The sequence below is a fragment of the Dermacentor andersoni genome, chromosome 2 (genome assembly GCF_023375885.2).
Source record: "Dermacentor andersoni chromosome 2, qqDerAnde1_hic_scaffold, whole genome shotgun sequence".
Taxonomy (NCBI): Eukaryota; Metazoa; Arthropoda; class Arachnida; order Ixodida; family Ixodidae; genus Dermacentor; species Dermacentor andersoni.
In genome coordinates this window covers 64,845,207-64,872,979 of record NC_092815.1, presented here as the reverse complement: position 1 = coordinate 64,872,979, position 27,773 = coordinate 64,845,207, and the positions used below count along the sequence as shown (strand labels likewise).

The following is a 27,773-nucleotide window of genomic DNA, read 5'->3' as shown; positions in this document are numbered from 1 at the left end:
ACAAACGTGAGCGGCGGCGGCGGCAGATCTCTCATAGCGTCGTTCAGTAAAGTGCAGGACGGAAAGAGGCATGCCAGCACATGCCAGCACGCCGGTCCGGCAGCTCGGTCCCCGCCAGTGGCGTCACTCTCGCCGGTTCTCTCCTCTGGCAACCACCTCACCCGGCGCTCCGGGAAGCGATGGGGGCGTGTCCGCGGGGGTGATTTAGAAAGCGATTTCCGCCCCTTATATTAATAAAACGAAAAAAAAATTACGGAGCCGTAAATTATTAGGTCTGTTCTTCCCAATCCCAGCAATTCATGGAAATTGAAAACCGTTTCAGCTTCCCTTTAAAACTCCTCAGGACCTCAATAAAGTTCTTGACTTACTCACACGCCAAAACCAAGCGCGTGGCAAAATTTTAGCCAGTCACATTGGCTGTAAATGGCGAGCCACTTCTGCGAAACTGAAAACCAGCATTACAGATAACTATTTGTTTCTTATGTGCTCTACCACTCCTGAGTCGGTGCCATGTGCATATTTGCCAAGAGCTTGTTTACCTGCCTTACCCCCACTTCCGTATTGTGGTCACCCTTGACTACAGTATACTGAATTTTCCATTTCCTCATTGCTAACTTAATGTCCCGGTAGGACTGTTCTACTTCATCAATATAACTGGAGTTACAAAATGGGGCGCCAGAGGAAGGGTCGCGCAGTAGAGGTCGCCTGATAATTAGTTGGTGTGATGAAATTAGGAAACTTGTAATCATACTGTGAAGTCAGTTGCGTTTGTTTCTTGAAACTCTCGTCGCTGATTCTAGCATGCCAGTAGTGACGGAAGTTCCTTCGCGCATCTTGAAAGGAATTTCATTCACGTGCATACAGAGGCAAGAAAAACTTTTATCTTGAAACAGAATAAAAACTGTGCGAATACGGATACAAAGAGAGAGATAGAATACGTCATTTGAAGCGGCGGTATACTTATTACAGGGCCTCTTCCCCAACAGAATTCGCCGGCGGGAAATATGCTGGCGTCTTCTGAAGCTTACACTCATGTTATGAGCGAGATTCTTCAAAACCTTATTTTTACGCGGCCTTATTTTACGCGGCCACATGTCGAACCAACTGAAGTTCCTTGTAAGAAGCTCTAATTAAAAGCCTTGTATTGGCTACCGCACCCTTGGGGCATACGTAAGAGCGGAAGCATTAGCGGCTTCTTTGTCTTCCACTTCCGGCGGCTGAGGTTGGCTGCTCGTGCACTGTGCCTCGTGCCTGAGTGAACGCGCAGTTCGAGCCTTTCACTGCACTGTGCGCAAGCAGCGTGAGGCGAAAAAAAGAACGGGACAATTCTCAACCTCGGGGCTTCACAGCGTTCGAAGAGGAAGAACGGGACTAGAAGATGGAAGACCCCAGCGTGTTCTTCGGGCGAAGTGGCGGCGTGAGCGGGGGCGCGCGCCGCGTCCTTCAACGAGCTTTTCGAGATGGTTCGCTGGTGCCCGTTGTGTCGGTCGCCATCATACTGGCCATAATGGTAACCATGGCCGTCATGTTTCAGGTGGGTGCGCCGAAGTCGTCGTAACAAAATCGTTAACTTGACGATGTTAATCGGCGCAGATTATGATCGTTAAAACGCGAAAAGATCCAAGACGGCCTCTCGTCCGTGGTTCTTCAGCCGTCCTGTATCTTTTTCGTGTTTTCATAGTAGTAAAGAGGTTACAAAAATCACAGAATAATGGCAACCATGACTCAAGCATTGCGCCGAGCAACACACTTTTCAAAAGCATAACTCAAGCAAGCATACATACCTTGGGCTCTCATCCGATTCCTCGGAGCATCACGGTGCGCTTCTAATCATCGGTTAGCCGATGTGAAGGACTTTCGTCGGCATTATCGGGCCTCGCCAACGTGAGCCTCTTACGACGAGGCATGCTGCTTCGTACTACGTCTCGTCGAAGCAAGCAGTTGTTCCATATTGTCACGTTGTAGTGACGGTGAACACAGCAGCAAAAGTGTGAACCACGTAACGAATACTTTGTTGGGCTGACCTGTGCCCCCCAAAACAAGTGACAATCTAAGCACAACGATAGCGGCGAACGTAGCCGGTGGTCGTCGAAATCTGATCAGCGGTTAAAGCGTGTCGGCTTTTATACACGACTCGTCGAAGGTTCCAGCGTAATCGCTGGTGCCAGCATGTCTTCCAGGAAGAAAATTCGTGTCGCGCATGCGCATGCAATACGGGTACGCAAGGTTCGCTGACAACAGACAAAGGAAAGAACCATCGATAACGTTAGAGAAAATCCCGATTCATGCAGGCGCGTCCTGCACTGAGAGATAGCTTTTAACCTTTGTTAGCCGATGAAAAGCGGTCACCGGAGAAAGAAAAATGAGGACACGTGTAAATGCTCCCTTCTTAAAATGTTTTCCAGAAAGTACTACACAATTCGTGTTGCGCATACAATCAGGAGCTCTGTTCTCGACACGCATGGCGGGTGTACGGACGCAATTATCCCCTATTTTGATTCTCTGATTGGCTGTCGTGAGGTCACGTGTCTTAATATTTCTTGCCGGTAAGTGGAAGTATTGCAAAATTTAATTTTGCGTTTTCATGAAGATGACAAAACGTGACGTGGAACTGCAAATTTTATTCACTAATACTTCTTTCTGATCCCTGACAAATCTATTGCGACGTTAGGGCTTTAAAAAGAACGTGAAGGGTGGTGTGCAGAAGCCCGTACAATGCATCTGCAATTTAGCAAATATGTGGTGATGGTCCAATATAGCCGCGATGTCAGCTAGCTGATTGACTGAAGGAATATCCCTGAGGAGCGTCGCAGGAAGAGCCGTTTTGTAAACGACAATTTGACGTTGCATAACGTTGTGCTGGGGCGCTAGGCCGCAATTCCAGAGATTTCCCGCCTTAATTTATGGTGCAACGAGCCACGCGAATTATGCTAATGAGTGTTCATACGCAATGGCGGCCGCGAAGCATGCGTATTCTAACATTTTCTCGCCGTTTGAGGTCATGAAAATTTTTTGTTCATAATGCGTGCTCATAACATTTTCATTGCTTTCGGTGGGTGTTGGCATTTGCGTTTTGGGCCATCAAAATACAAAAACAAAAACGCGTTTATTTTAAATAATATTAGTTGAACAATACAAATTTTCTGCAACGTTTGCACTTTTCACTGTGGCGTTCTTATTGTAATCAATATTAATGACTTTTCTTATCATGGGAAGTTATGACAATGGAGGCTTTCTAAATTATAAAAAAATGCACACAAGGCGGCGCATTGAAGTTTACTCACATGGTGCGAATAAGTAGCGAAGTCAGCAAGAGATGGCAGTGCCGGCGCTTGCATGCGTCGCACAAGCGGATACCTCTGGCGCATGCAACGTTATCGGTGATATGCGGCCGCTTCTCGGCCAGCCGTGTTGGTCTGAGTCACTTGGGTTTCACGAGATCGTGATAACGCAAAGTAGAATTCACCACATGGTTGGTCGCGTATGCTGCCTCAAGCTAGAAAGCAAGTGCGTTGGCTCCAATATACGATGACTCATGCCATTTCTCGGGGACTCACATCCTGGCTAATGTAGCAGACGATGGCTTGTACGCAGCAGATGGCGGAAACGAGAAGCATTTTCGACGGAATAATCGTATGGCTTGAGCTAGCTGCTTTATTTTTACTGAAGAGTAAAACTGTTTTGCTTTATCTAGAACGTTAGGTTCAGTGCCTACATTAGTTTTTTGTAGGCGAAATTCAAAATTTTCGTCATAATACCAAAGCAAATCGGGGCCACCAGGGCCATATTGTAAACGTCGCGCCTGTGCTACACCTCGAAGAATATGGTGGAATGTCCAGAATCGAGCCTGAGTAGAATACACTCTAAGCCCGAGGTTACAAAAAATCCGGTGACACAGACAATGGATAGAACCATCGATAACATTCGAGAAACTACCTATTCGTACACGTCCGTCCTGCGCCAAGCGATGGCGTTTCACATTTGTTAGCCGGTGAAAAGTGGTCGCCGGAGAAAGATAAATGAGTACACGTGCCAATATATTCTCGTAGGCTACATCAAGGCGTCAAAAGCTTCCGTAACGGCTGCTTCACTTTGCCTCGCGTTATAAGGGAGGCATCTAAGTCTTCTTGCTCTTGAAATGCGCTGAGTGAAACTGATTACGCAACTAACACGGGAGTACACACCTGACAGAACATGGTGCGAACTGCCAACTGATTTGTTGTTAATGAAACACACTCAGGCACACCAAATTTCGAAGGAGCTACTACTATTGTCCACTGTGTTGAAAAAAAGTTATATGGAAATTGTGTAGGCTCTGAGCATAAGGGCAGAGGCTGACAACGCGAGGGCGCACCTTCTGGCTTGCTCACGGTACTCAAGATCAAGCTAGCAAAAAATTTCACGTGAGCAAAAACATCTTGTCATAGTTAGCCATCGATTACATCCGCTTTTGTGTCGCGATTTCTTCCATTGCTAGGCTTTCCCTATCCTTTCTTTCTTTGTTTGTTTTTTTGCCATCCTTCTAGTCTGAGCATCTTCACATGCTCAACTGACTGCAGTCCATATAGGGGCAATGTTTAATTCACAATAAACCACTTGGTAGTATGCGCGTTGTTGCCCTTTTTAGTGTGTTCCCGCGGGTTAGTAGGCGTATCAGTCGGCGCATTACAAGATGAATGAACACTAACTAGTGCGATGTCTCCCGTTACCCAACTAGCTCTTAACAACGGGACCGACATGCACAGATGAGTTTTCGAAACTTCCAGGTGTACCTCGTGAGGAAAATCACCATGCGCAGCGGCAGCGAAGTCGGCTGGAACATCTTCAATCCCTGGCGTAGTGCCGAGCAGAAGTACGCGGGGAGACGTGCTGCACAGTCGAGTCGCGTCGAGTCCTTGTCCCATTCGGACAGCGACCCGCTCGACGTCGAGCTCGACGAGCGGCCGCCGGATTTTCCCGGCAAACCTAGGTGCGCAGTTTGCCACTAGCCTAGGTGACAATTCAGCATTGGCTGAAGCGCTGACGCATACTTAAGCGTATGCATCGTCGTAGCGCAAGTAATGCGGTAGAGGGCAGTGTTGTAGTTAGGCGTTTTAGAGAGATGGCTATTATATATACCGTAGTAAATTCCTTGCGCCACATGGAGGGCCTGGGTATGGGTGGTTCGAAAATTGTTTGGCCTAAACGACGTTCGATGCGGAACGCCGACGTAGCAATTTTTGCAACAAGGGGCCCTTAATGTTATCGCGTTAACACGGGAACGTTATTGTGTTTCGATCGAAAACTCGCGAAAGCAAGGCACAGTACCTATTTAATGCAACAAATATTTGGTCTCTGAACCTTTTTACACACTTGATCATTTACACAGAGTGTTAATAACTGCCACATGCAGTGTCCCAGTCGTCCCTTCTAAATATAGGCGCACGCATTGACTATAAGTTAACAACTTCTACAAAGGAAGCGTCATGAATCGCGCCTGTTGACCCTCTTTAGCCCATATCCATTACGCTGAATGGTCAGCGTGTAGTCCCGCAGAAGGCTTCACACAAGTAATTTCGCGGTGAAATGAAGATATGGCGCCAATGCATGTGTTTCTCTATTTACAGTAGCGCGGGCCTATCTGAGAACATTGACTTGACGGGCTTTAGCGAAATTCAATCAACAAATGTTCATTTCTACAAAAATTTCTATTGAATAGGCGGACCTTCCCGAGTACACTTGACCTCGTTTAAATGTCCATGCAATGATTTGCGCATTGGTGCTATCGATCATCCAGGTGGCGCGGTCGAACAGAATAATGGTCGTTTCTTCGGTGTCCTTACCACCTTCGATTGCAACATTACAGAGCACATCCGCTTCAAAGACATGCGTATTGTTAGTCTCGGACGCCAACTATAGAACACGCGTCGCTGCACAGCAGCGGTAATATAGGTGGAGTGCGGTGATCAATCTTCTAGTTGGCTCACCGACTCGCAGGCATTCGATGCTAGGCAACAGCTTCTACCTGAGCGAGCAGAAGAGCTTCTGCCTGTTCAACTCCAAGAGCTCGGGCCTGTCTCGGCATGGCGTCGTGTACAACCTGAGCAGCTTTCCGTACCACCTCTGTACGCACGCCATCTACAACAGTGCCAGCGTCGATGGCTCCAACAGCCTGCAGGCCTCCAACGTCGAAGTTGACCTGCTACAGGTGTGCGCGTGCAGTAGCAAACACTCCTTCATTTACGGAAAGGGTATTAAAAGCAGAAAATAAATGAGGGACGAGGGCACGAGGGCGGCGAAATGACTTACAGTGCAAAAAGAGAAAACTTGTTTACACCGCCGTATGCTCGTGATGCTTTCGGGCAAACATGACAGCCGACGTGGTTGCGTGACGTAAAACACAGTTTTGTGTATCAGCAGTTATGGGAAGATTTTGTGCAGGAAATAACGTGTTATATTCTCTTATTAATTAGATTGTTTTTACGTGCCAGAACCACGATCTGGTTACGAGGCACGCCGTAGTGGGCGACTCCGAAATAATTTTGACCAACTGGGGTTCTTTAACATGCACCCAATACACGGTACTCGGGCGTTTTTGCATTTCACCCCATCAAAATGCGGCCACCGCGGCCGGCATTCGATCCCGCGATCTCGGGCTTAGCAGCGCAACGTCATAGCCGTTAAGCCACAACGACAGTGTTACAGTTTACAATGCTGAATTTGTGAATTACTACCCGAGTTAGCCGCGTCTCACATAACCAATTTCGCAGTGTACCGAGCTCATGCATGACCATGATGTAAACTGAAACTTCCTGCCTTTTCGCTGCTCAGTAAGCGCAGTCTATACCAATTTAATTGATAATGTTCTTTTTTTCTTATGCATCTTTAAACGTACAGGGCCCGTTGGCCTTGCATCACATGTGAACCGCAGCACATTACACAAGGTACGACCAAATAAACAGGACACAGAAGGCACTATGTGCCTCGTTTTTGCGGTCGTCCCTTGTCTAGAGAACTGTGATTCACTTTTTAAACATTCATTAGAACTTGGCGGCCGCCACTTATTATTGAAATATTAAGCCTGCTGTGGCTTGGACCCGCCGTTGAAGTAATGATTTAAAGACTATAGCACCTGAAAAATGAGAATGAAAAAGACACATCGACCGCGCAAGAGTCAATTACCGACTGATATTCATGAATGAGATATAAATGCGCAGGCCGGAGATAACAATGTGGTGTTTTCTTCGATATATAATGAATGACTTCGTACAAACATGCTGATACAAAAAATTATGGTTTTACGTGCCAAAGCCACTTTCTGATTATGAGGCACGCCGTAATGGGGGACTCCAGAAATTTGGACCACCTGGGGTTCTTTAACGTGCGCCTAAATCTAAGTACACGGGTGTTTTCGCATTTCGCCCCCATCGAAATGCGGCCACCGTGGGCGGGATGCGATCCCGCGACCTCGTGCTTAGCAGCCCAACACCATAGCCACTAAGCAACCACGGCGGGTATATATGCTGATAGAGCAATGCTTTCTGCAGTATTGTCTCTACAACTCGGGGTTCGTCTCCGATATCCTGTCATGCTGCATAAAGAAAGCAAGGTTGCGTGGAACCTCTTCACTCGTTTTGTTTGCTGTAAAATACATAGCGCAAGAAAACTACGATCTGATGAATAAGCAGTCACCAGTGTCATTCTAATCGACGATTAACCGTTCATGCTTGTCGCTGTAACCACCTCTCTACTCTCCGTTGGTGCAGTGGATACGGATTTGTCTAACGCATGGTTTCGTCGCGTTTTCCCAGCCTGGCTTCGTCTTGTCATGCCTGTGCAGCGTCACCAGCTCCTGCCTCCATTATTTATGCGCAGAATGCCTTCGGCAAGTTCCCGGGTCTCAAGTCCGGCAACCCGTTCCTGCGGGTCTTCATCGGAGTGGACGATGACTCGAGCGTGCACCGCATCTCCCACGACGCCGAGTCCGTGGTCAACTTCACGCTCAAGGCACTGCGCTGGGTCATCGAGAGGCGCTACGACGGATTATTCCTGCGCTGGTCGCCTCCTCTCAAGGAAGGTGCCTCGCAGTTCCCCGCCCTCGTCTCCCACATGGTCAAGACATTCAAGAGGGTCCGCGGTCTCTCCGTCGGCGTAGTAGTTCCGCTCACTTCCGGCGGCAGAGACTTCTACGCCGACGTGGCGCACCTGCTCAACGTCCTCGAGCCGTACTCCATGCTTGTCGATCCCCTCACGGCTGACTCGGGAAGTTCCGCAGACGCCAACTCGTACTTCCGGAGCTTCTTCCCGTACACAGCGGACAGCGTCGCCAAGTACCGCGACTTCTTCGCTCGCACAGTGGAGACGGAGAGAACCAAGTACCGGCACATCTGCTACCCGGTTTCGATTTCCGGCTACTCCTTGGCTCTCGAAGACTTCGCGGCCAGCTCCGGGGGTTCCAGGAGCCGAAGGTCATCGCCACCGAGTATCGCTGATTTCCAAGTGAAATCTGGCTTGGCCGTGACCCCCTACGATGCGACGTGCGCCACCACCACCGATTTAAGGTAAACAGAAACGCGACTGTGGTGCCTTGGCCCTAGGTCTTCTTGAAACGTGACGCGTATAAGAAAATGACCACGGCAGTAATTCGGGCTAGTTGGTACGTCATACTGAAATTCTAAATAGTTATAAAAAGAGAAGAGCAGACATGTGATCTAGTGTCTGTCCTTGTCTCCTCAGCGCTACCTAGGATCCGTGTATAATAAATCAGGTTAGACGGTAACAACTTATGATTTGAGCTAGAATCTCGACTGTAAAGGCGATTTGGTGAAAGAACAATAGGTCATCCGCCACTCTGCAGGTGAATGCCTCAGAAAAAGTTCCATGTCGGTTTAGCAAAAACTCAATCAAACTCATTCAAACTCACTTGATGAAAAAAAAAATTACCGTAGTCCGCGAATCGTGCCAGGGACAACCACCAGACTGGACAAAGCAGCGCTAAAGAAATGTCCGACAACAATCCTAGCGAATAGCAGCCTGCGGCCGTATTATTCGATAACACGGAGCGTAAGAAATTAAAGCAATTGACTAAACAAATCTGATTCGGGAAAATTTGCAAATCGGTGGTGGTCTTAGTAAATCAGCATTTCGTCATCTTCCCCATAGGAAGATACAACTGTCTTTCTTTGCGAGATTGACAACTGTTGGATGGTGGTCAACCTCGTGTATCTAAATTCAAGCGTTGAAGCAAAAGTGACTTCGATTCGCCATCGTAAACGTCTAAAGGAGTCGCAGCAATGTTTCAGCGTATACCGCATGCTATATTGAGTTTTTGTAACACAGTAAATGTATTCGCACTCTTAAGGGTCTTATTTTGTGACATGTCTGGCACCCTTACATTGTAAGGCTGTAAAATAATGTTATTCTATGTGACAGTGAGTTCAATTTGCACTTGGAATGAGAGAAGCCATATTTTATAAGTGTAATAATTCTGATTATCTGCAGTGCACCGAAATATCTGACACGAGTGCTTGATAGCGACAGCTAGTAAGGTTTATTATTTCACGCACTTTTTGTGTCGTCTGTCTCAGCTATCATCATCTTGACTAGACACAAAAAGTCACCGTCAACGATATAAACTCAGCCCTTAACGGTGAGTGTGTTATCTACGAGGCAAATCAGCACACTTAATGACTTGACCCTTTGTATGCCAACGGCCACAAATGTAGCCATAACGTTAAAAACATGTACTCGCAATCTTGGCCCTGTGAAAATTGGTGTCCAGCGAAGCTGTTGAAAACCACCACTACAACTGCTGATGGGGATATCCAATGCTTTATTGCTTTAGAGTAATGGAAGTAACGGTAATTTATGGCAGCGCGCCGCCCCTGGTCCTATCGAAGTTTTTTTTTTTTCCTTTTGTCGTTTCTCGTATTCATGCTGCACCTCGGGAGTCCTAAATACGCGTTGCATATCCATAGCGGCGCTACAACAACAATGAAAGCAGTTGCTAGGCTGGTTCTTTTACATACGAAAGGCCAGAGACGTCACTCTCCACGTCGCATGCTGCCGTCACCGCGGTAGCTTGCCCAACGGTAATCTTTACCGGGAAACGAATGCCGGAAACGTATTCTTTTGAAACGAATGTTGTTCTGAATGTTGTGTGCGTGATTCCAAAGAATGTATGCACTTTCCGCTTCACTTTGCTGTGTGCTTGAACCATCTGCCTTACGGAGGTTACGAGCCACTGCGCCTGCCCTGCGCAACCACCGGGATCAGCCGACATTTTTGCTAACGGATGTGGACACGAAAAACACCGAACACCGAGAGGCTAACAGCTGCGCTGTAATAACGCTGCGAATGTCTTGCGCGTCACCAAAATTTGAAATAAAGATGATGCACTTTATATATATATATATATATATATATATATATATATATATATATATATATATATATATATATATATATATATATATATATATATATATATATAAATCTACCTCCATTCCACTTCATGAGCTGTGTTACAAGAATAGGTGGACATTACTGCGGAGACATTTCGAAATAAATACGTAACTAATCAATAAAATTTTGACTAACCTTGAAATGAATCACTTTAGGAGACACATTGCAAATTACGAATTCGAGACGATAACTCCACAAGACATCATCCGCTTAAAATTCAAAGACTTACGCTATAGCTTAGATGTATTCGTTGTTAACTAGGCGACGAAATGCATCGCCATTCGTTCTATATTTGTCACGCATGGCTTTAAAAATGTGTTTTGGTTTTAAAAAAGCAACTAAAGCAAAAGTAGATATTGCGCAAGTTTTTGAAGACACTTATCCCGATACTAGCGCTAGCTTGAAATTTTTTTCTGCGAGTGTACGTGCCTTGTGAACACTTTGATCTTAGCCAAAAGGCCGAGAACTCATGGGTGTTTTGATTACAACCCGCGCCTGAAATAGAATAATTAAAACGCTAATAAATTTCAGATTAGGCAAGTGTCGGCTGTGATTTCTCATTAAATTAATGCTGGCGTTCTCGGGTAATATACCGCAGGGCCCATAATTGCGCAATCTTCCACAGGTGATGTCACAAAAGCACTCTGTAAAGAAACAGCAAATTCACCAAACGTATGCCCAATGCAATTTCGGCACATCATCCGGCGTTGTCGGCGCGAGCATCTCAACCACGTTCCCGTCGACATACGGTGCACGTCGAGGCACATCTTGCGCTGAGCGATGACAGCGTCCTGATCAGGACTGGACTATCTTCGATATGGTTATTAGGGAAACTAATAAGCACTAATACATGGATAGGCATTCCTGTTCCGATCGCGATCTGATTATCGCGAAGCATATGAAGTGTATGTATTCGCGCAAGGCGATAACACGGCGAAAATATTTCAGAGGTGCCCAGAACCGCACGTGTTCTCGGAGCACGCAGTCTGTGCGCAGCCTCTCGTTCAATCCAGTAGACAAGACCTCGTTAACGAATCGTGCAGCGGATACGTTCCTGCGTGACCGCGACACCGCTTACCAGAATTCCAGACTGAACGATGAAATGTCGAGGGAGTTAAACTTTCTGTGCAAATTCCTTGCGTTTCTCTTGCGTTTTTCGGAATTTCGTACTCTACGTTCGCTCGTGCCGTCACCGCCGCCGCCGTGATGTACACTGTAAAAAAAATTTTCCTTACTTTACAGAAAATTTGCTGGTAATTTGTGACCGAACACTCTTCCGTAAACTAAGAACGGTCATTTCCGTAGAACGGACAACTGTAAAAGAGAGACCGTAATACAAGATACGAGTGCTTCTGTATCTAGAAAACGGAAAACTCTGTTTTCTGAATCTGTACTATAACCGTTAAAGTACGGTGCTTCTCGTATTCAGAAAACGGAACACACTGTATGCTGAATTCGTACTATAACCGTTAAAATACAGGTGCTTGCCGTATTCAGAAAACGGAAGACTCCGTATGCTAAATCTGTACTATATCCGTTAAAGTACAGGTACTTCCGTATTCCCGAGCATATCCATTGTTCGAAGAATGTGCCATCGGGGACAAAATTGCCCAGGACGTGCGAGAGTCGACCGAATTTTATGGTGCACTATTTGCTGGTATCAGCCGTGCTACCATCTGCGTTCGGAATGTGCATACGTGACCCACTGTTTTCAGCGGTCTTGAACAGAAATGCAATTTGGTCAACGCTCGCAGTTCCAGGGTACTTTTGTCCACGATAGTACATCGCCTTTAATGCAAATGTCATGAAGGCAGCTCATAGAAAAAGCAGCAGGTCACCATTGCCTTGCCAACACACTGACATGGCTGCAGAGATAAAACACTTTGCACTTTGTGATATGAATGCACTGCATAGCATATATACACAAAGGTGCAACATTTCAGTCCTCAAGTTCTTAGATCACAGAAGCAACTTTATTTTCTTCAATCACTCGTCTTGCACTTCTTCCTGGTGAAAGTTGTTCTTGACCCAAAATGCTTGCAAGGATAAACTTGCTGCTGTTAGGAGAAACAAATAGTATTCGTGAATATCCATCCTAAAGAAAGCAGCAAAAAAGTATAATCACAGAACACGACAAAGCAGTAACTTCTGTGTTAGAAAAACATGTAAGTAGACCAACATTGTTGGAACAAGGGATGTTGCTATAGCCAACATTTCGACATAGGTGCTTGTCATTAGGGTAGCAAATGTTTTCCTTGGCTGTGTTGTTTTGGATTGTGCATAGCTCAGTGGCCCCTAGCCTCATTGGGGGAGAAGAAACTGGTGCATATAATAGGTCAAGAGAAGCCAAAGTGTTAAAATAAAGGAAGGAAGGGTGTGCTTAGCAGTGGTGATTGTGATGGAGCGGGTATGAGCACTACTGTCAGTTCTTGCAGAGTAGGGGTCACCAAAACAGAAAATGATGTACACATGTAAGCAGTCATTAATCCAGTAGACCTAATCTTCCGAGAAGACAAAATAGGTATCAAGATAAACAGTTTGCACTTTTGGAAAAGGAAAACGAAGAATTTAGGAAAATAAATTTTGTATCAAGATGCATCTGGTTAAGATCACTGTAAATGGTAAATGAAGGCACATTACGAATATATATTTTGTTAAAAGCCGATGAAGAAAAGATATATTAACGAAATATTAAAAAATAGGGACATTAAAATTAAACTGGGTATGACCATAAAACAGTAAAGAACAGCCTGTGGAAAAAAATGGGATGGACAATATGATAACCAGGTGCAAGATTGCAAAACGTCGAGCGCTGTTTATATTCATGCTGCTGTTGACAGCTTCAAGTTTCTGTCTTCCTGTGGAACCTTTGTCTTACTTGAACAAGGAAATGGGTCATTTTTTAAACAAGTCAGTTGATATGCAGTTCAAAGCTTCATCATTATTATATTGAAAGAAAATATTATGGTCAGTTCTCCTGGGTGTGCTTTCATTCACCTGTTATTTCCACCGGTGTAAGCTCAAAATTTAATGGTCTAAATGGACCTTAGCTCCTCGCAAACCATTAGCTGGTCTTTTTTTCAACACAGATGCCTGCACATTATATGTGTTGGCAGGAGTGCTAGCGAACTACATTAAACTTGTTGCCACAACCAAAGTGAAACTTGGTAACAGTGATTGAAAAAAAAAAAAAACAGCATTCCACAATATTGATTCAAGTCGTCTGGAAAAGTTGCTTAAGTTAATGTACACCCCCCACCCCACCAGACACAATTATACACCACACTCACTCTCGTGGTGTCAACCATGCTATTAAAGCACTAGGCATCAAGTAGGAGTGCACAATGCTTTTTGTTAGAACATCAAATGTGCTTTACATAAATGCTACATTCCAACTAACAAAGGAGCAGCCGATAGTGACCAATGCATACGAAAGCTAATGACATTCTGTGCAGCAGAATGTTGACGATGAGGTGTTATGCGCACAAGTGCACTCATTCACACAAAATGACATCCTGCAGACAAACCTTGTGCCAACATTACGGTTTGAAAAACACCACAGTGGAAAGCAAAGAGTGCTAAATTTGTTGAAAATTACTAAAAATTATTCGATCATTCATTATCCTTACTGTTCATTAAAGATTCACAGATTGTTCCCTACGGGTGCTGTAAACTGCTTTTATAGTGGTAGCAACAATGATCTGTGGCACAGACAAGAATAAATGCTCATGAAGTTTATTCAAGAGTATACCCTACAAATCACACCCCATTTTACATTCCAATGTGGTAGAAGAGGAAGACGAAAAAAACTACTTTCTCGTGGAGGATGCATACCCCAGAACAGAAGAAACAAGTGTACCCTAACCATTGCTGCTGCCGATGCCTGTGCACTAGCAGTTGCATATAATATGGCGGTTACAATTGTTTTTCCACAAGTACTGCAAGCTGCTGCCAGTTTACCAGTACAGAGCTGTAATAAATTTAGGGCAAGTTAAAGCTCTCTAATGGATTCATCTGATATGACACAATTGGAATGCAATATTCTGCAAATAAGGGAAGAGCAATGTGCCATCCCATACAATGAAACACCTTTGAAGAATCTGAATCACCACCTGCACTCTTAGGCAGTTACACCCTTTGGAGTGCCCCTTCTGCCACACAACAATAATCATTATCTGCCTTGATGTGTTTCCTTTCTTTAAAACGCCACGCCCGCTACTTTCCTTTCGGGAATGCTATCATGCTGATAACGCGCATGCCGTTCGTTACTGGAAAGTACAGGGCTCGCAGCGTTAAAGAAAGGCAACGCAACAAGGCAGATGACGATTATCATTGTGTGGCAGAAGGGGCACTCCAAAGGGTGTAACTTTGCCTAAGAGCGTGGGCAGTGATGAGGTAAAAGAGTGTGTTCTGTGTAAAGTAGTGCACCTGTATAACCTAAAGCTGTGGAGAATGTATTTAGTATCAGCTGTTAAGGTTTCCAATTTTAATTGCACACAGTAAAAACCTCCATGCAGTTTTGCAAAACGCAAACCCCCTACCTTTTTGTTGTTCAAAGGCAATGACACGTAGGGCCATAACATGTACATTATGAGTATTGTTCCCAAACAATCAAAGTGAATAGCACCACCTTAAGTGTTATGTGCCTTCTGTCTCACATTTTCTGTAAAAAATTGGTAGTGTCAAATGCTGCGATCGGCAGAAAAACGGATTTCTGGAGCAATATAAAGTATTAAGTACCGTGATCTCAGTTCTTTCACTGCTGTTTAAGCATTATCGGGTCTTAAAGTAAAACAACGAGGAATAAATACACGCATATTTTACGTCCCAACCCTCATGAGGCATTTAGTAGTCTGGATTATAACGGATTCCAGATTTACAATGCAGGACAGATTTTATTCCACTGAAAGAATGGCATCATGCCAATGATTCTGCATTTGGTGCTATATTTAGTTGTATTTAGTTCCGTTGGAATATGTGTGTACTGTAAGCGATATTGCTTGACATGTTTTAGATTGACTGTTTTCTAAATTTAGGCAAATTCATACTCGCAAATAACCTTGTATGACACCAAGAACTTGCTTAGCAGGAGTATTTCTAACATTTGCAAGATATGAGGCCCTTCAATCCGTATCTAAGCCTGGGGTGCACGCCGCCCTCTAATCTCATCAGCAAGTTTCTGGAACTCATCTACAAGGTTTCTTATGATGAATGTAAAGTTGCTTGAACGGGAGAAATAGGGAATTTAAACAGGTGAATTATACAGCATAAGGATGATGTCAGCAAGAAGCAAGCATCAAGAAGCACTGTCACTCAATGCGCATAGACTATCAAACGCAAGAATTATTTGGGATGATTTAAAATTCTGGCATTGGAACGAAATGTCTTTTAATCTATATATAAACTGATTATTCACTCTACTACCACTACCTTTACCAGAAACATTCATAATCATTATTCTATCTATGCCACATCATCCTAGCTAATATTCAAGCCTTCATAAGCTGCTTCTTTTACTGCTAATTCTCTGTGGGAAAGAGGTGTCCGTATGAAGACCATATCATATACTTATTACCCGTTTTTTGATAAATGATAAGGGAAAAACTTCACACCAAAAATGCGTTGAGCTTGAGCAAGTTCTACGTTTGAAGCTGTTGATTCTTTTTTCCCTTTGCCATCATTGACCCACCTGGTTAGCTAAGTAGACAGAAAAGCTGCAGGAGAAAGGTAGGGGTGCCAAATTAGACTTGTGCCCCAGGGGACCTTTTCACGGTCACTGGTGGAACTGCCTGTGGCCTCGGCATCTTCCTTGAGGGCCATGGCCATGTCTAAGAAACCTTGTCTCCACAGGCTGCATAAAGAAGGATAATTTTCTGAGCCAAGTCTTTTTCTTAAAAGAACCCATTTAAGGTGTATTCGTGGCTTTGCACCACAAAACTGACACATAACTGGCCACTCAAGACACTTTATGTGTATTCGCAGGCTTATTCCTTGGAAAAACACTTTTATGTAGCACACAATGAGTAACAGTAACAAAAAAGTGTATAAGAAGGCTTTCATATTGCTCTACAACTTTTCATTGACAGATTTCATTTAATTATTTGAGATATTTATTAACTAATTAAGAATTATGTAATTAGGCAGAATGCAAAATATAATCAGAGTATCTTCAAGCGACGGCAAACAACATTACCTTCATTTTGCCTAGTTACATCGCGTTTACATATTTCTAAGTCTTGGTGCACGATAGTTAAGACACCCTGTAGATCAAAAAACAATATTACAATTTTCATAATCATCTCTTGCGTGTTATTGGTGGCTATGGCTGCTTCAAGTTATTCTTTCAGTACGGTACAAGCAGTTTTGAAGTGAAATTGTTTTGCATCAAAGGCGGTAATCTAGAAAATCAAGCAAAAGGTCAAGTTGTGTTCACTATTCAGATGTTTAACTAAGAAGCTGCAGGAAAAGGAAACAGAACACAACACCTAATAAACAATGCAAAATTTGAAAATTTGAACTGAACAAGAAACCAGTTTTTGAAAACACAGAAAAAAGCCAGCAGCTTACGTCTTATACACCCTTGCTATGTACTCCAAGTGAGATTGTTACCGCAATGCTTGGGCACCATACGAACGTAACAGTCAACAACTTTGAGCAGAATATTAACACCACTAAATGAACTGGCCTTTGAAGATTCTTGATCTGAAATCCTCAACGACTTGTTCTGGCGTTTAATCTGTCGAGCTCAATCTGTATTCTCAAAAGCTGGCTCTCGACCATAATTTCTCTAAACGCAACATCAGCTTAAATCTCAAGATAGGGTTGACCTGTAAATAAAGTGGATAATGCATGGCAAACATCATGAGCACTCCTACATGTTAACCAGAGGGTTCACTCATGCAGCCATGAAATTGTGATGCAGACACGATATATTGAAGCTGGTTTTGTGAAGTGTTTCATGCTTCCAAGGCTTCTTCTCCAGTTGTGAAAGCTGTCTCCACTAGCTAAATAAGCGATGAGAATAAAAAAAGAACTTCAACATGCTCACAATACGTTGGCCATTTGCAAGTAAACAGCAGCCTTTTTGGGTGCACAGGTTGCCTGGTGTAAATCTACTATGCCACAGTACTTGCGTTACCCAGTACCAGCCATTTTAAAATGCAATGTGTTCAGAGCCCTTTCCCTCTGTTTTTTTGCTTTGGAAACAGTTTACCATGTGTTCAGTAGGTGTCGAGAAAGGGGACAGAAAACACTGTGCACCAGTGATTTCTAATGTTTTGCTGGATGCAGCACACCGCACCGGATGCAGGTGAAGCCAGTGGAAATGCGGTGTCATGCAGGCGCTTGTCCTGGAAGCAGGGCATATGGTGGACTAACTAGTGCGTGTGATCAGATAATATTGCTGCCGAAAAACTTTTCTTTGTGGTTTTTCACATTTTAGGAGGTCTCTACATGTCTGGTAAGCGCTTTTATGACAATCTGAACCCGTATATGATAGTGTTCTCTTACATCGTTTTTTCTCATTTACCAGTGTTTCCATTGCACGCCACTTATGTTAGCTACACTGTAGACACTGCAATGGAAAAATTCTGGACACCTCGAAACACTGCTTGGGTAGTTTATGGCACATCAGGCAGGCATGTTAGGGGAAGAAATGCCACACACCCGTGCAAACAAAGTGCTGCCGCAAAGTTGTGAAGCACCAACTTCCGGGACAAGGTTGGCTTCAGTCGAGGGTGCTCGATGTGCTGTCCATGCCCTGTAGTAGAGATCAGTGGTGTGGACCCTTTTATACTGGCTGTCTTTTCTGGTCGGAACCTTGGCAACAGCTTCCACCATACTTTTTTGAACCTGCAACATGTGCAGAGAAAGTCACATCACTGTGCATTGATTGTATGGCTTTATTGTTCTACACATTCTATCAAATCATTAAAAAATACAGTTCGCACATTTTTACTACTGTATATAGACAGTCTAGTTGCTAGACACGCGAAACATTACCATCCCTCTGACAGAATGCAACAATAGAAGCGTACAGTGTAAAGCTACACTAAAATTTAAATTGATGTGACACCGTATGAGCATACAGTATGCTTACTGTATGCTCTAGCCCTGTGTCAAGTAAAAGTTAATCGTCAATCATTTATGGTGTATTTCTACTTATTCTGGGTCGTCAAACTGTACAATCAATGTTCCAAGTTTACACATTGTTGGCTTTTGATTGCCTATGTGATCCGTTTCCTACTTACACATGCAGTAATCCCACTGTAATAAGGAAAAAGAGTTAGAAAAAGAAATGCCATGATAATCTTCCACATTTGCTGAGGGCAGGAACAATGGCCAATAGCATGTGGTTGAAGCTACATAAATACTCAGTTTTCACACAGCTTAATTGTTCAGCAAGTAATAAAGAGGTACACTGTGCGCCTCTGCATAACCAATAAAATCTGACTACTTGACACTGTACTAAGGCTGCTGCTTGATAGTGTTCGGCAGTTCGGCTTTGGTTTTCTGATATGCAGAAGTGTTTAGGTACCAGTAGTTTACTTTGCGATAAAATGGAGCTTGGAGCACTGGTCATTTGCACATAAATAATGCGACAGCAAATATAACACAAGGATAGGAATATGGGTCTCTTAGAAAAAGTACATACACATTATGAATATAATGTGATGTGATGCCACAATGAAACAGAAAGCAACGCATAGAAGTGGACGGCACTTCCATGCCACCAAGGTTATTGGACAGACAGTACTTCAGAAGTGCCCGCAACACAGTCAAAGAAGGCAAAGCAGCATTTCTTTGCGTTCAACACAATGCATTGGCGGGCTAGTTGGTGCAAATCCATAAATACTTTGTTTAGCGCAAAACAATGGACACAAGAAAGACGACCAGCACAAGGCGCTACTCTCAACTGACATCACTTTATTGCGTCACTCCTTTATAGATAGTAGAATCTAGAACATGTGCAGTGAGCACCATGTGCAGGGACCACCAACAACCGATCACAAGAGCGCACTCATGCAACGGGATCAAAAAAACCATATTGAGCACCGCACAAGGTTAAAGAAGGCACACTAATGCACTGTGACCCCAATGACTGTATGAAGAAAGCTTCCGATAACTCTCGGGCGGTGGTATCACAGCACTTTTTCAAAATCATAGTATCACGAAACATGGCTTTGCACTTCCATATTTTACAATGTTGAGCCAAATGGGAACCTGTGCCTGTTGGTATGGATTGCTTATGTTCGCAATGTTTCGTGATACTACGATTTTGAAAAAGAGCCGTGATACCACCGCCAAAGAGTTATCGGAAGCTTTCTTCATACAGTCATTGGGGTCACAGTGCATTAGTGTACTTTCTTTAACCTTGTACAGTGCCCAATATGGTTTTTTTTGGATTCTGTCCTATGAGTGTGCTCTTGTGATTCCTGCACATGGTGTTCACAGCGCATGTTCTTCTAGATTCTGCCGTCTACAAAGGAGGGACGCAATAAAGTGATGTCAGTTGAGAGTAGCGCCTTGTTCTGTCGTCTTTCTGGTGTCCATTGTTTTGCGCTAAAAAAGCAATTATGTATTCCTTGTGTGTGTTTGAAGACAGCTCCACACGCAGTAGCGATTCCAGTATTGCTGCCCAGTGGTTTAGCTCGCCGCAGCTTGAAGTGCCACAAAATATAAGGAGAGAAACCTGCATTATAGTTTTGTTGCAAACAAAAATATAACGTGAAGTGCATTCTGACGCCAGAAACTATAGAAAAAAATTTCATGATGCACCACTGTGCAGGGTTTTATAGCAAAGTCAAATACATTTAGCGTAAATATCACACTATGATGGTACACAATGGTGGTAATCTGTAATAATATAAAAGGTGCCTTAATGTTACAACAAAAGTTGACATTACCTAATAATAGCCCTGTAAAATTTAGCATGCAGGGGCACCACTTGGTTAAACAATAGTGATGTAATGTCTATGTACACAAGTATTGCCCATGCATTTCTGCCATTGTCCAAATGGCATAAATGAATGGGTAATACTTATATACATAGATATTACATCTCTATTGTTTAACGAAGTGGGTAAACTATGTCTGCCTCATACAAGATTAGAATTAAACCATAAATTATATATAGTCACCCTAACAGTAACACCTCATTTGAACTTCACAGTAAGTAGACGTCACCTATTCAAAGTTTATATGTTGAATGTAACGAACCCTCATTACAGCAGCGCAGAGAATTCCTCACATTTCCTTACGTACTCAGAATTCAAGTCATCACCGCAACACATATGCTACAACATCGTCACACAGTGCAACTCACGCTTACACTACAGAAATAAACCAAACATGTTTAGGCCACTTGTACTGCAGTATGAGCAATAGTGTCGGGATTATGAAATTCCCCACGAAGTCCTCCAGGTTGCCAAGAAACCAGAACGGTTGGCCCCGTGGTACGATTTCACGCAGTTGTGCGACTGGACATTAACACATTTAAGGAAAAGAGACACTCCTCACGACCACATTATACAAGAATTCCATGCTCTTCAGGACCAATATCAAAATCACATGCAATTCTACACTGATGGGTCCAAAACAAAACAACACGTGGGTGTAGGGCCCGTAACAGAAAACTGGGAAAGAAGTATTCGTCTACCAAAACATGCCTCTGTTTTCACTGCTGAAGTTTACGCTGTATGGGTTGTAGTGAAAAAGATTATCACTGGCAAGCACAAAAACACAGTCATTTACACTGATTCCTTAAGTACACTGAAGGCTCTAAACCTAAAATCTGAGTGTGAACCCCTGTTAGGGGACATACTAAACATGGTCGCACTTAACAAATATGGGAGATCAATCCACTTCTGCTGGGTACCAAGTCATGTTGGGATACCGAGTAACGAAGCAGCCGATAGATATGCATCGATAGCAGCGAACAAAGAGATAACACAACACTTCCATACAAAGATAGCACCCGCGCGATTAGAAAAGCCTTAACGGCGAAATGGCAACGTGAATAGGACCACTGTGCTGACAACAAACTACATCTCACGAAACCCATAGTTGGCGAGTGGAAGTCATGCTACCATCAGGAGCGGTTCATCAATGTAGTTTTATGCCGACTACGCATTGGGCACACACACCGCACACACAATTACTTACTGACGTAAGAAGACACACCAACATGCGAGAAATGTCAACAGCCACAAACAGTTATGCACATATTACTCACATGTACGCAGACTGAAACACACAGACGAACACTTTTGCACAAATTATATCAACTACACATACCTTTACACCCTGCTTTAATTTTAGGTGATGATCCGCTAGTCCCATTATGTGACGTTTGTAAATTTCTAGACGACACTGGATTTTTACATAAAATATAGATTATTAACAAAGCCTTTTCCTTCATTAACTGGATTTTAAAACACCTCATGTTTGGCGCAGCATAGCCTTAGCCGCTTTTGCGCCATTAAACCCCATTTAACTAAGTAAGTAGACGCCTGTTGATGCCAGCCTCCCCCAGTGCTAAACTGTGCTGCATGCTTTACAGAGAAATTATAGTGGTATCACTAAACTCTGAAGCTATTCAGGACTGCAGCATTGTAGAAGACATCTACAAATGTCCCATTTCATGTGTAACAGCCTGAATTGCTTGCACATCTTACCAAGTGCAAATTAAAATTACTTCTCCTTGTTTAGCATTTTTGCCTGCTAGACCACAATCCAATGTCATCAATATATTAACATATTACCTCACAGAACCTAATTTGGCTTATAGATTAACACCTTCGCATATTGCCACAGCTACACTCTGTCATATGCATTGCAATCATAAAGGAGTGCTTGTCCACCAGCACTCCAATGTCACTAACAAAGATCACCTACACAGCGTGATTCAGGTGGCAGGTGGCAGTCATGATTCAGGTGGCAAATAGCTAAGAGAAAAAAAAAATCCACTCACTTTGAGAGCTACAATACTGCGATAACTTGAGAGAGATGGACCCATTGCAGGCAGCAGACCTCTTCTCAGCTCCAGCACAAGAGCAACTTGCCTTTCAGTAAAAGAAAAGGATTGATTGGTAATGATACGTTACCTTGTTTTTGCTAAGTATCAATACAATCTGACTTTCATGCATATCCACTCTCCGCTTTAGTAATACAACTGAATTATTCGTAAAATAAAAGAGTCAATGATGATACCATTCGCTTCTCTTGTATGTCCACTTTTTTTCGCACTGATACCCCGTTTACTGCTTGCTTACTGACACGAATGCCTTGACTGCCCAGACATCATTCGAAGCAACACGTCTTGCTGCACTGCAAAAAGTTGCACCGAGGAAACACAGCAGAGCAGCCAGAGGAAATAACTTTTTTTTTTTCTGGTCACAATTAAAACGTGCACCCAAGCAAGAAAGTAACGATCACAGGTAGTGAGCGACTGCTATTGCCTCGAACGTTTATTTCCGTATTTTAACAGAAGTTCTTGTATCAGATACAGTATGCTCTCAAGCCAATACAAGCGTCAATACAAGTGCGCAACTGAACGCAGTTTTATTCTACGCTTTTAACGCGAGTGAGCAAAAGGTTAGAAGTACCTCACGGAAATTGCGATCGAGCCGATCGCGCTACGACTGGAATCGATCTGAAAAGATAAGGTGATCCCTTTCCCCATTCATGAGTCAGTTTTGCCCTAAGAAGTTGCATAGTGGAATTTTGAAACAGTATTTCTGTTCGCGACACCGGCTAACCGCACATCACTTTAACACCTACGTTATGCAAACCAAATAAGATTAAAATGGGCTTACCTCATGAACAAGTTACGAGTGCGCGTAGACTGTTGAACACCCGTTGAGGGCAAGCAGGATATATTCGTGTCCAAGCGCATACGTGCACCCAAACACAGGACAACTTCTTCGATGCCGCAGCGTGCAGAGTTTTGTACACGAAGTGAAAGACATCCAGCGCAAATATCTCCGCGCGATGACGGCAAATGACGAGCGCACAAGCGTACAAAACACAGCGACAAATTCGGAACTTTGCCAATTCGAACGTGCCGAGACCCAAGCAGCGTAACCATCCATCGTTTCTGTTCTTCGCTCCCGATGCGTCAGTCTCTCTTCCTTGGAGTCTTGCTTCACTCTTGAGTACAAATCAAGAGATATTTAAGGCAAATTAACAACTTTTACAACACGACACGAAAAATTCCGGCTGACTACACATGTGCAGCTCCGTCTGCCACTCCTAACGGACGCGCAGCGCGCGCTGCCCCCTGGTGGCGCACTCTGTGAGCGCGGAACAGAATCGGTTTCGTTTTCGCATTTGTGCTCTAGTTACTGTATCGTATCAGTTCAACGAGCACAAGCTATCTTGGCACGCTGGAACGACACGTGCCTTTCCTTGCCCTCTATTTCCACTACCCCCTTTCCCTCGCTGTGGTATAAAATGCCCAGCGCAATAAACATAACAGTTCACTGTTGTCTTGAAACGCCTGCTGTTGGTTTCTTCGACCGGGACCCGGACGATACAGTTACTGGAACTGCAATATAATTGCTTGACAATTAATTGAATTCTAAAAGAGGAGAACACTTTCTCTCCCACAAGTTAGTGCGTTTTATACAAAGGGAGAGAGAATGCAAGAAGCAGAAAGGCAGGGAGGTCAACCAAAGCGTTCGCTACTGGGGATAGCTAACCCCTGTGCTGCAATGAAGTGCAAAGCAATGCACTGCGATGCGTCCATAATCTCTAGTATAGCGATAATTTGGGCTGGTTGGTGCATGTAATGAACGGGTAAATAATGAGTTGTGTCATAACATTACCCATATATAAAGCACATGGTACTAATGGTGTTGCATTCTAGGTCAAAAAGAAATAAAGCTTGAATCGTTACATCTCGGCACTGGGCATTCTTTCTTTCCGTATTATTTTTTTCTTCTTTTTGACAGTACACACAGTACTAGCACTGTAATAGGTCCTTCATCTTCAGTCACCTTCCAGTAGTTTACACACATGTCGGTGCATGTTCGCGTTCTTTATTCTACCGTACAAGAACGAGCGCGCTTACCGGTCTTGGTTCAATATGAAGCGCCAAATGTTTGCGATTACATCTTATCGCAAGAATTAACACATGAACAGTGAAGATTATGCGTAATCGATTTGTCTCAATGAATGGGCAGTTATTGTCAGAGACGATATATTTTGTAAATATTAGGGGAATGAGTTAAACCAACTACATTGCAGTTCAGCAATGCCCTTTGACACTTGGGTTAATTGCTTGCCGCATTCGAAAATTTCATCCGACCGTTGTACTTGGATCTATAGGCCGCCAGCCCCCTTCGAGACCATTTGTTGCAAAATGTAAATGCCGTTACGGTCATTATACCACTCCCTGCGTTTCGGTACTGATTTAGAGTGCACACAATTTTTGGCGTATACAGAGCACCAATGTCATTCCCAGTGCACCAGCACCTGAATGCTGCAAGCTTGTTTACGTATGCACGTATGTCCACGGCTCTTCGTTCACTTAAACTACAACTATTAACTACAAAGCGCTTAATTTGAGAACATTGCGAGAACACGCGTATATTTGCGCATATGAACAGCGAGGCCCATATGCGCGGCAAACTGCGACCGCAATAGAAGATGCGTATATATATTTATACGATCTGTTATTGCAGCTTTTGGTAGAAGGCTAGCTCTCACATTTTGTACGCATCTTCATAATGCGTACAGTTTGCGTGTTCAATAAAATATTGTTGGCTGAAACTTTACGAGTACGAGCGCTCATTCAGACAGCTTAAGTTTTCTCAAAATAATAGGGATGTTCGCATAACAAAAATACGGAATTCTGTCTGTTTCGTCCAAAACAGTGTATAGCCGTACATATGATTACAGTGAAAATGTCCGTAAAGCTGAAAACGGAGAGCACTTTCCGTATATTAACGGCAGATTTTGCCGTATTTTTGAAATATGTTATAGTTTCCGTATTTTTACACTGCAGTTCTCTGTATAATGACGGAAATCCTCCGTATAATTACGGAAATTTTTTACAGTGTACCGTATGCGACAGCGCATGTGCGGCACGCGCGTCCAGTGTTGGTGACAGGGTATCCAACTGAAACTGAACCAATTTAAAGAAAAGAACAAAACGTTATTTTTGCGCAAAACGGAACTTATCCCAAACGTTACGCTTTTCTTCCACTCCGCAAAGAAACCAAAAAGATTAGCCTGAAGGTTTTCGCTTCAGGTTGGCCACCTTCTGAAGTGCTTTTTCACCCATGCATTGCCTGCACTTGTTGATCAACCATACTGCCTTATCTGTAAATGCACACGAGAGCTTGCTGTCCCTTTAGGAGTGCATGGAAGCACCCTCAGCTCAAATTTCAGTGTATCGCGTTGGAAGGCTCACATGTTAGTAATAAGCTCGTGGCCGGTTGAAATCGACGACCTTCAATTAGCTATCTGGTGGTGGGAAATCTCTGTAGAGGATCCGATTCCGCCGCCGCCGCCGCCGCCGCCGCCGTGAGCGTCTGCGCAACGAGCGGATGTTTATGTTTGCGGCGCCGGCCTCTTCGGCGTGGAAGGCACGTACAATAAGGCTCAGTCCCACCGCCGCTCGGTTGCTCGCCGGTTGCTCTCAAAGTTCGTTCTCTTCTCTCTGGGCCCGTCTATCTATAGCGGACGCATTTCGCGCCCCTATAGCCTGGTGACCCGGACGTAGCAAGCACACATAATGGAAGACGAAATGAACACTACAGTGTCCAGCAACGACGCCCCGGCTCCTCAGCCCCAGTCAACAGTGACAGGCGACATCCCTGCCCCCAGCGCTGCCATGGACACCATTTCCAATGCCCAGCTGCGGCTGCCGCCGTTTTGGCCGAAGAATTCCGCCGTGTGGTTCACGCAAATAGAAGCCCTCTTCGACTGCGGCGCATCACATCGCAACGTGTGATGTACCTGCATGTCGTCTCAGCACTTTCCTCCGAGGTAGCTAATGAGTTCGACGACGTCATGAGAGCCCCACATCCGGCCGCACCCTACGACCATTTCAAGGCCATAGTGCTCACACGCAAAACCGTGTCCGAGAGAAGCTGCTTGCAGCAACTCCTCAACGCGGAAGAACTTGGCGATCGCCGACCGTCGCAGCTATTACACCTCTATATGTTAATCGCGGAAATGAAGAAGTGGTTCCTAGCTCAGCGGTCACTTTTGATCCCACGGGTATGTAACCTGGAGTTGGCTCCATAGAAATAACGTGTTTCTTCTGAGGTGTGTTTCCACGACGTGATCTTTTAACGCTTTGCGACCTGATCATTAGTGCACGTACTTTTTTAAACTTCCCGTATAACTTCGGTACATCATCAAGGAACCCCAAACAAATTTTGTGCCAAGTCCACGCCGATTTCCGCGAAGCGACTGCATTGATTTTTTTGGCGGTTTCTCTGTAGATAGGCTTAGGCTGTGCACATGAAGGCAAACCATATCAAACCATGTTATTTATTTATTTATTTATTTATTTATTTATTTATTTATTTATTTATTTATTTAGTTATTTATTTATTTACTTATTTATTTTTGCTCTGGGATTGGACCGGAATTGTCATTTCTAAATTTTGGTTGAAGGTCACGCGGTCACCTCAGTTTCTGAGGTGCGGAAGCACGGAACTTTCGCTTTTGGATCATGTCAGCGTTCTGACCGCGAGTGCTCGCCGTCATTGCCTGATCTCTGTTCACGTGTCTAGGTTCGTGACACCACGCATGCATGTGCAGCAAGATAATTTTTACTATAATTTATGCTGCCAATAAAAGTACGAGGTTTACTTTGTGTAGTATTCTAACACAGTGCTGTCCCTGTCAATGCTTCGCCCTTAGGGTGGAACTGCCGCCTTTATTCTTAAGGGGAGAGGGGGGAAGTAGCCTGTATGTATTATACGGTTGCCATTCGATGCGTTATATCATCATTTCTGCCGATATATCTGCAGGGCGAACGTGAGCATACGGCTGAAGTTCGTCGTGCTGGCGGCCCGCAAGTACCAATGGGTCGCGTACCAGGACAAAAACAGCTTGGTGCAGCTCCTCGAAGCGCTCCGGGAGGTAACCGGTGGTGCACCCTGCTTGGGCGTCTGGGATCCAGAATGGGACGATATTTCTGGCTACTGCACCGCCCAGGGAGCAAAGCCGGAGCCGTATCCACTCACCAAGACGATCTTCACGGAAAGACATCGAGTGCCGCGCACTTCCACTTCAATCTGACACATCACCGGCGGCATTTATGAAATTAAAACAGTTTCTAGGGCCATTGTTATTTTAAAACAAAATGTAGT

The 27,773-nt window shown here is 44.1% G+C and overlaps 1 protein-coding gene and 1 long non-coding RNA gene across 2 annotated transcripts; one reads left to right on the top strand and one right to left on the bottom strand.

The window, feature by feature from the left end:
• The first annotated feature begins 1,263 nt into the window (after positions 1-1,263).
• LOC126542166 (uncharacterized) lies at positions 1,264-27,773 on the top strand. Its single transcript, XM_050189110.3, has 5 exons — positions 1,264-1,534; positions 4,767-4,969; positions 5,977-6,187; positions 7,855-8,540; positions 27,432-27,773. The coding sequence occupies exons 1-5, from the start codon at positions 1,379-1,381 to the stop codon at positions 27,700-27,702; spliced, it is 1,527 nt and encodes a 508-aa protein (XP_050045067.2). The 5' UTR covers positions 1,264-1,378; the 3' UTR covers positions 27,703-27,773.
• Positions 12,395-23,716, bottom strand: LOC140216104 (uncharacterized). Its single transcript, XR_011892764.1, has 5 exons — positions 23,259-23,716; positions 22,415-22,505; positions 18,109-18,294; positions 16,133-16,294; positions 12,395-12,500 (listed from the first exon to the last, which is right to left on the bottom strand). It is a non-coding gene; the product is annotated as an uncharacterized lncRNA (long non-coding RNA).

Excerpts from the sequence above, each read along its gene's own strand:
- LOC126542166 (XM_050189110.3), top strand. The coding sequence starts at position 1,379 with ATGGAAGACCCCAGCGTGTTCTTCGGGCGAAGTGGCGGCGTGAGCGGG. Across the intron at positions 1,535-4,766 it reads CCATGGCCGTCATGTTTCAG|GTGTACCTCGTGAGGAAAAT; the intron begins GTGGGTGCGCCG and ends CGAAACTTCCAG. Across the intron at positions 4,970-5,976 it reads GATTTTCCCGGCAAACCTAG|GCATTCGATGCTAGGCAACA; the intron begins GTGCGCAGTTTG and ends ACCGACTCGCAG.